This window comes from Terrapene carolina, unplaced genomic scaffold, assembly GCF_002925995.2.
Source record: "Terrapene carolina triunguis isolate 2854851 unplaced genomic scaffold, T_m_triunguis-2.0 Scaffold180, whole genome shotgun sequence".
Taxonomy (NCBI): Eukaryota; Metazoa; Chordata; order Testudines; family Emydidae; genus Terrapene; species Terrapene triunguis.
In genome coordinates, this window is record NW_020664531.1 from 7,292,573 (window position 1) to 7,301,883 (window position 9,311).

Genomic DNA, 9,311 nt, shown 5'->3' on the forward strand with positions numbered 1-9,311 from the left:
CCCCATACCTGAAATAACACTCCTGAGGTGACAGAAAGTGCCTCATTTGCAAGCCCTATTTTTAAGGTATATTTTATACATTAACCATCAGAGCTAAATTTGTCAGAGGTAACTTTAATTGCCTTTCTTTTTTAGGACACAGTGCTATTAGCAAAGGTGTTATAGCAGTGGTGGTCAACCTGTGGCCCTTCAGGGTAATCCACCGGTAGACCGCAAGACAGTGTTTACATTGACTGTCCGCACGCATGGCAGCCCGCAGCTCCCAGTGGCCGCGGTTTGCCGTTCCTGGCCAATGGGAGCTGTGGGAAGCGGCGGCCAGCACGTCGCTGTGGCCCACGCCACTTCCTGCAGCACCCATTGGCTAAGAACGGTGAACCACGGCCACTGGGAGCTGTGGGCAGTCGTGCCTGCAGACGGTCAATGTAAACACTGTCTCGCGGCCTGCCAGCAGATTACCCTGATGGGTTACGTGCGGCCTGCAGGCTGCAAGTTGCCCACCACTGTGTTACAATGTATGTGACCTGGAAATGGGTTCTATGTTGATACTGGATCAAAAATAAATCTCATGGTATTATTTAGGCTTGCTGTTTGAACTCTTGGGTTTGGCAATACCACTGTATTCCAACTGGGAAGTGCTATCTCAGCCTCAGGGTCCCTTCCTAGCTAGTTCTCTATATGCCAATACAGTTATGGAGTCCTCCCTCCCTTGACATATTCAGATAATTTCTCCTTTACATCCACTCTGCCTCTGGTACCTATTATTAAAAACATACCCCAATACAAAATGCCATTTTAAATAGATGTAGCCCTAGTTCTACATTTTGTACTATACTAATGAAATTCCATTGTCAGGCAATGACAGAGAACTTCTGAGACCATTTTAAGCCTTATTTTCAAACATTTATCTTTACAGACCTCTATGAGGAGTGTAATAATAAAAATAATGTAGTTGGGAATAATTCTGATTAAACCTTTTGCATTATCATATTTGTCTTTCCCCGTTCTTGAATATGCTGCATCATGTAGTCAGCTGCATAATTGATGTGGTTTGTTGAATTCTGTCCATGCTAGTTTGTATGTGTTGGAGGAAGCCCTTCACGGATGAAAGCTTTTATCACCTACATAGCTGAAGAGCTTGGACTTGGGAGCGTCGGCGCTGACTATCCCAACATCTGTGCAGGAACTGACCGTTACGCGATGTACAAAGTAGGACCCGTGTTATCAGTCAGTGTAAGTATTAAGCATTAAGAGGCGGGGGTGGGGGGAGGAGGGGAGGAAGAGGAATTATATTTGCCAGTGCTTCTAAAGAAAAGGAGAAGGCCTAGTCCTTGATTTTTGTTTTGAGTGTTCCGGAAGTAGAACAGAATGTTTTTCAATATACAATGCAGTAGTTGCAACTGAATCAACAATTTAAGCATATTTTAAATGGGACATAAATGCATATTTCTTTTAAATATTTCTTTAGAGGATATACATCCAAATTTTCAGGTCTACTTCAGTGGTGCAAAGTAGCCGGAAAGCTGGCTCAGCCAGCTCCTTCAGAATTTCCCCCATGTAAGGGTAACCACTGTGTCACATAGATGCAATGGCTTTATGCCACCTCTCCTTCCAGATCCCAGGGTAGTATGGCTTTCCAAGGAGAAAAGGGGCATGGCTGGCATATTCCTACATCCCAGTGATTCCTGGCTGCCACAACAATCCTTTGTAATCATGAGCAGCATGTTTTCTACCCTATTGGTCCTATGCTAGGGACAACACAGAGACTGCTTACACTAAGTACAGATGGGGAAGGAACAAAGGTGGCTGTTTCTCAGCTATGGCGGAGGATCCAGGGTGAGATTTTCAAAAGGTACGTAGGTGGCTTAGGACTACAAGTACCAATTAAAATCCATGGTACTTGTGCTGCTAAGTCACATAGACTATGTGTACACTGCAATAAAAGACTCATGGCACAGCTGCAGCTGGCCCGGGTCAGGGGACTTGGACTTGTGGGGCTCAAGGTGTGGACTAAAAATTGCACTGTAGATGTTGGGACTCAGACTGGAGGCTGGACTCTGAGACCACTGCAAACCTGGGCTCCAGCACAAGCCCAAAGGCCTACACTGCAATTTTTAGCCCTGCAGCCCAAGCCCTGTGAGCTCGAGTCAGTTGGCCCAGCTCTGAGACTCAGTGCCAGGAGTTTTTTATTGCAGTGTGGACATACCCAAGAGCACTTTTGAAAACCCACCCCTAGCCCATAGCATCAACTCCACAACTGTGGCCCTATTGTGCTGCTCTCTTCCCCTCAAGGTGTGAAGTGTCACATCATGATGTAAGCGGGAGCAGATTCAGGCTTGTGAACTTTGTGACTATACCATAGCCTCCGCCTTTTGTAAGATTTTAGCTCAGCTAGAATCACCAGTGTTTCAGGTCATTAAGAACTAGTGTGAACATTGCTCTTGGGCCGTGTAGAAGCTTTGTGAGGGCATGTAACTGTAAAAGATTAGAATGGGACTCAGGTTTAGAATACAGAAAATATAACGTTTTTAAAATTAACATTACCCAGGGTATTAGGGAACACTGGACCTGATCCAAAGTCCATTGAAGTCATTAGAAGTCTTTCCATTGACCACAATAAACTTCTGCCCTGGCCCATAGGTTAGGTTTGTACAAGAATACTTTTGCATGTATTTTTCATAGTGATTCATTACAGAGATCTGCTCCAATTCCCGACTCTTCTGTTAATAATGTATATTAATGTTCAGTGTGACTTTCTGATTTCATTTCAGCATGGTATGGGCATTCCCTCTATTGCAATCATGTTACATGAGCTGATCAAGCTGCTGTATCACTCCAAGTGTTCCAACGTAACCATTATTCGCATTGGCACCTCTGGTGGAATAGGTATTTCCCCTTCATATTTCTCTTTTATTGAAATTAAAGCATCTCTGTAATTAAAGGTTTATAAAACAGAGGCATAATAATGATAATGTCTAACACTTATTTCATTTTCAGAGGGCTTTACAAATTAATTAATGCTCATGACAGTTTGGTGAATATTTATTAGGTAATATTACCACCCACACTTTACAGATAAAGCAGAGGTTAAAAGGTGACTTGCAAAGGAAAATAAATTGGACTTGTGCCCTCTTTTCCTTCTTTATGATGTATAAAGAAATCCTGAAGACTTTTTTTTTTTTTTAATATTTTGCTTGGTTTGTACATTAATAATTCTGTTCCTGTCTAGCCTGAATGTTTCTCTGATGACTGGAGAACTAGTGAAATGGTGACACAAGAATCAAGAGAGTGAAAGCTGAACAACTGAAAGGGAGTTTTAATCAGCCTGTGTAAAATTTTTGCTTGTTTTTGTTAATATCTATTTGATTCAAATAATTAAACATTTTGAATAAACGGGGACTAGATTCAAGATTCAGCAATAATACCTTTTAAATTAAGGTCTCAGAGCGAACATTATACATCCCAGAGAAGTCCTCCATCCAAATAAGGGAGCACCGAAATTGACATTCCTGTTTGTTCTAATATTAAGAAAAGGAGAAGAAATTCCTTTCAGGGCATCATAGAGAAGTGAAAAAGAATGCAAGTCCAATATTTAAAAAAACACACACCTTTTTAGGGTTTTAAGATCATCTTTAAAATACTGGTACAGTCCCAGTGAGTGGATCTTAGCTCTGCTATAGGACACGTGAGTTCCTATCTTTCACGCCTTAGTTCAGAATTCTGGATCATGAAAGAGAGAGAGAGAGAATGTTCAGGTTTTTAGTCATACATAGCACTCTTATTTTTCCTTAGACCTAATTACCCATCAGCTAAAGAATTCTTTGAGTTATATAATTTTACAATAAAAGGCAATATCTCACTCCCCAGACAGGAAAATGTGCTTGAGTGAAGAGATCTGCAGCAAAGAGAAAAGATCATTCATGCCCTATGTGAAATATTTCCTTAACAGTTTGGATTTGTCAGACCATTAAGATTACTTTACAGCCCTTTGTATTGTCCTTTATATAAATACCTTTTTAATTAGCAGTATACTGTGTCTCCTCTATAGAGTTATTTTAAAGCATTTGGAATAATAAACTACAAACATGCACATAGATCCTAATACTTCTCCTATTGAATTTAGTGGCAACTCTTTTTTATTTCAGTAGGAGCAGGATTGGGCTATAATGTACCTTGTTTACATACGAGCAGAGAGGCTGAACAGCTCACTATATGTATTTTTTTTACAACAGGTCTGGAGCCAGGCTCAGTGGTAATAACCAGTCAATCAGTAGATGCTACCTTCAAGCCTCAATTTGAACAGGTTATCCTGGGAAAGACTGTAATTCGCAGTACCAACCTAGATGACCAACTAGCTAAGGAACTGATGCAGTGCAGTAAGGAGATGAATGAATTCAATACAGTAATTGGAAATACAATGTGCACTTTGGATTTCTATGAAGGTAAGGCTAGCAATAGAACAATAGAAATAAATTAGTAAACAGTAACATATGCAAATCAAACTGGATTAGGGGATTTAGGCCCCAGTCCAGCAAAGCACTTAAATATGTGCTTAGCTTTAATGAGATGAGTAGTCCAGTTGATCTAAATGAGACTACAGCTCACATGCTTAAATTTAAGCATGTATTTAAGCCTTTGCTGTATTAAGGTGTAATTTTGTGGTGTTTTTTCCCCCTAAATGACTATCTAAAAAAAGAATTGACAATGACTGACAGCTCATAAATTGTATATCTTTTGATTACTGAATTATCAGGGTATTTATTTAGTGGAGTTGCTATAATCACCATTAGTGCACTGTGGAATTGATAATGAGAGTTATTGGTTATTTTTTTCTTTTAATTGTTCATGTGTCTAGAAGAAATTTTCTGTAAGCAGCCCTGGAAAGAGTTGCTGATTCATCCTTAATTAACCATTAATTGGATAACTGGATGTTACATCAATACTGCCACATTTGGGATGGGCAAACATCACGGATTTAAATTCGGGATTGATTTAGATAAGCATCCAGAATTTCAGATGTTTCCCTCCCAGGTCTACAAACTGAGCTGGAAATCTTGTGAGAACAAGCTTTCTCCCCAAATATCTGGCACTTCTGCCTCTAGTTGTGGCTGGATATACTGCAAGAAGAGCATTGCTTGGAGGGCACACAATCCATGGTTCTAGCAGTGCTCAAGGCAGATCTCAAGCAGAACAATGTCAATATGTGGCTTTCTTCAGGCACCGTTAGGAAGGATAATGAGTCCATGGTCCAGTCAGTGGGTCCTAAAAGCAAACCAGCAGGTTTCCTACAGATGCTACCAAATCTACTACAAAACTTGCAAACAGGCAGAGAACCTCAGCTTTGGGAATTCAGTTCCCGAAAACAAAAAATATGGTAACTAGAGAACTGTAAAGTTTATTTTGGCTGTATGCAGCCTAACACTGCTTAATTAAAAAAATCTGTTTCTTTGGGGCTGAAGCCCTAAAGAGCTGGAATAAGCTAACTCTTTCCTAAAAATAGGCACCAATAATGTCCAATTTTAAAAAACTCTTGATTTCTCCTCATGTTAAAAAAATCTTCTAAGCATCAAAAGGGCTGAGATTGTTCCTCCCCTCACTGCATCTGAAAGGCAGTAGCAGATCTGGATGCTTTTTTAGGGGACTGTTAAACTCAAACGTAATCAACACATCAAACTAGCAGAGAGGAAATATCACAATTAAAATCTGATACTTAATTCATTGAGGGACTATATTTCCTGTTTATGAATTTGATAATTTAATAGTTGGTCTTTTCATATCTAATTACTCTGATCCTAAATTCAAATAATAACTAATAAATTACATTTATAGAGTGCCTTTTAAGTGAAAACTGAGCTTACTGCTGTGATAAAAATTAGGAAGGGTATAGAAACTGTAACAATCTTGTGTCCCTTAGAGACTGAAACTGTCCCCTGTACTTTCATCAGTACCATAAATAAATAAATAAATAAAAATCTATATTTATATGCTTTATAGGCCAAGCCCGTCTGGATGGTGCAATCTGCTTATATGCTGAAGAAGAGAAATTGCAGTATTTGAAGGCAGCTTATGATGCTGGAGTCCGAAACATTGAGATGGAATCTTCAGTTTTTGCTGCTATTTGTAATCTTAGTGGTGTCAGAGGTAATTGGATACATGGCATTTTATTTAGACTGAATCATCTGTGTTGCAGAAAATGTACAGTGTACAGAGTTTCAAAGCATTAAATTCATTGCAGTGGAAAGTTACAATACTGCACTATTTGCATATATGATTATAAATATTTATGGATGCTGTTAAGTTTATTTTAGTATGATTTGCTAGAACTTTGCAGTGTATGTGTGCCAGGTCTATGTAAACCCCCTCACACAGCTCTGATCTAGTTTAGTCCTGATTAGTAGCTATTCCAGCTCTTGCCTTGCATTGAGAAGCAATCATTCAAGTACCAACCTATCCGAAGGCACTATTGTAACTGCCTTAAAGTCAGATAGGAAACTGCAGTAACTTTAATCAGTCAGGTAGCCTCTATGTATATGAAACTATAGTCACTTTCTTTACTTGCATATCAAAATGAAATATCAAGAGAGAGAGAGTAACTAGATTTGCATTTGCAATTCTGAAACAATTAAGAAGGGTTTTTAGTTGCCTGGTGAATAATGCGGTTCCCAATAAAAAAAGTATGGACTCTTGTGAATTTTAGTTATGAGGTAGTTAAAGTTTAGGTAGGTGACCTAAGAAAAGTTGATCTAGTACAACTTTAGAGTAGTCATTTTAAGTTACTCTCTCATTTGCTATGTCCGTGTTCTAAGGTCACAAAGTCTTCCTTTTCTAATTGGTCTGAGATATGAGAGCATGACTTGTTGTGAGGAATTTATTACCTCTTTTTCTCCCATTTTTTTTCTCCTCGGGAAGCCCACACTGCACCTACTCTCCTCATCACTATTGTTACCCACAGTAGTTTGATTCAAGCTAGCTCAAGTAGGTTAGCCCATGCACAGTGTTTGCTGTGTAGACATACCCTTATTCTCTGAGGCAATTTTACCAATCAGACTTCTTGACACACTTCTTGAAGAAAAAAAAAATCCCATTCAGAAAAAGGTTCTAATCATGCAATGACCATGAATGTTCTGAATGTGACCATATGTTGGAGCAGCTCCATCAACTTTACTAATGGCTTTATAGTTTGCTTCAAACTATTAGTAATTTTAAAACAACATCTAAAGTGAAATAGGTACTTAATCTAGTTATTTATTATAAGGTGTGATTTCATTGTGAACTGCTCAAACCCATCACTGAAACTATTAGTTTCCTTGGCTTTATCTCCTCTTGTCTGTTTTGATACCTCAAACAGGGGTGTACAAATAGAAGATGCTCTCATGCTTTCTCACTGTGAAAGTTACCTAAATGTCATTTCTAACAAACACTATTTCTTTTATCTCTAGCTGCTGTGGTGTGTGTCACACTTCTGAATCGACTTGAAGGGGATCAGATTAGCAGCTCACATGATGTGCTTGTGGAGTATCAGCAGAGACCGCAGAAATTAGTGGGACACTTCATTAAGAAGTGCCTTGGGAAAGTGTGATGTACCCACCCCTTTGCGGATTATTAGCAGAAGGCTAGTATTTCTTCTGACTTGAAATAATGCTCATAACTATAAATGCCTATGAAAGCTCTTTTTTACCTCAGGATAGCTTACACCAACCAAAATGCACTAAAGCTAATCATTAGTAGCTGTACGTTTCAGTAGCAGAACATGCTGAATAATCTTACATGAAGATTTACCTCATTTGTATTATATCAGAGGACATACGGTTTTACACTTGTCTGTATACAGTAACTCCTCGCTTAATGTTGTAGTTATGTTCCTGAAAAATGCTACTTTAAGTGAAACTATGTTAAGCAAATCCAATTTCCCCATAAGAATTAATGTAAATAGGTGGGTTAGGTTCCAGGGAAATTTTTTTCGCCAGACAAAAGACATATAAATGTGTGTATATTATATATATATATATATATATATATAATATAAATGTGTGTATATGTCTTTTGTATATATATATATATATATATATATATATATATAAAATATAAATGTGTGTATATGTCTTTTGTCTGGCGAAAAATATATATATACACACACACACACACACACACACACACACACACTATAAGTTTTAAACAAACAATTTAATAATGTACACAGCAATGATGATTGTGAAGCTTGGTGGAGTCACAGGGTGCAAGAGGGAGGGATATTTCCCAGGGAATGCCTCACTGCTAAATGATGAACTAGCACTTGGCTGAGCCCTCAAGGGTTAACTCATTGTTAATGTACACTCACTCTACAAGGCAGCAGGAATGGAAAGAGGAGACACAGCATGACAGAGAGAAACAGAGATACACCGTGTATGTGTGAGAGAGAGAGAGAGAGAGAGAGAGAGAGAGAGAGAGAGAGAGACACTCACACCATGTGTGTGAGCGAGACAGTTGCGCATTGCCCCTTTAAGTACGCTGACCCCACTCTAAGTAAAGTACACTGCCTTTTAAAGTAGATCAGCAAGTTGAGACAGCAGCTGCTGCCAGCAAGCTCACTCAGTCCCAAACCCTGTGGTGTCCCCGCACTCTGTGGAAATGGGGTATAGGAGCAGGGGGAGGGGGACACCCGGACATTAGCACCTCGCTTCCTCCCCATGCACAGCAATCAAACTGCCGGCAATTGATAGCCTGCTGGGCAGCTGCCGCACAGGGAACTTAGCGGAGCTGATAGGGGGACTGCCAGTCTACCCTGGTTCCAAGCCCCCACCAACTAGCTCCAATGGGCCACTCTTTCTGCGAGCAGTGGACAAAGCAGGCGGCTGCCAAAAAACGTTAGAAGGGAGCATTGCGCAACTTTAAACAAGCATGTTCTCTAATTGATCAGCAATGTAACAACAAAACAACATTAACCGGAACAACGTTAAGTGAGGAGTTATTGTATTAGAAATTAGCCCTAATGTGCAGGATTATACTATAGTAATATATAAAAAAAGCTTTATTTATTCATTCTAGCAAGAAGAACATGTTAAGTATTTGCAAAGCCAAACATTAAAACTAGCTTCAAAAGAAGAGCTAAATTCATTACATCAAAATGCCATGTAAATAGTTATCACTGCCTTTTATATTCTCATTTCACACAAGTGATCTGGCAAAAACAAGATGTACTGTAAATCCTTACTGTGTTTCATATTTAGTAATCTTTGAATAAACTGCATTATTCTCATCTCAGTAAAAAAAAAAAAAAATCATGAAATGACAAAGTCTCCGACATACACTATACT

At 39.1% G+C, this 9,311-nt stretch overlaps 1 protein-coding gene across 1 annotated transcript in view; it reads left to right on the plus strand.

Annotated features, from left to right (window-relative positions):
* LOC112117072 (uridine phosphorylase 1) overlaps positions 1-7,732 on the plus strand; it is a 17,403-nt gene extending 9,671 nt beyond the window's left edge. The window contains exons 3-7 of the mRNA XM_029912071.1: positions 1,072-1,230; positions 2,769-2,883; positions 4,230-4,439; positions 5,992-6,138; positions 7,437-7,732. Coding sequence (XP_029767931.1) covers positions 1,072-1,230; positions 2,769-2,883; positions 4,230-4,439; positions 5,992-6,138; positions 7,437-7,576 — 771 coding nt within the window. The 3' untranslated portion in view covers positions 7,577-7,732. The remainder of the gene's footprint in view (positions 1-1,071; positions 1,231-2,768; positions 2,884-4,229; positions 4,440-5,991; positions 6,139-7,436) is intronic.
* The last annotated feature ends 1,579 nt before the right edge of the window (positions 7,733-9,311 follow it).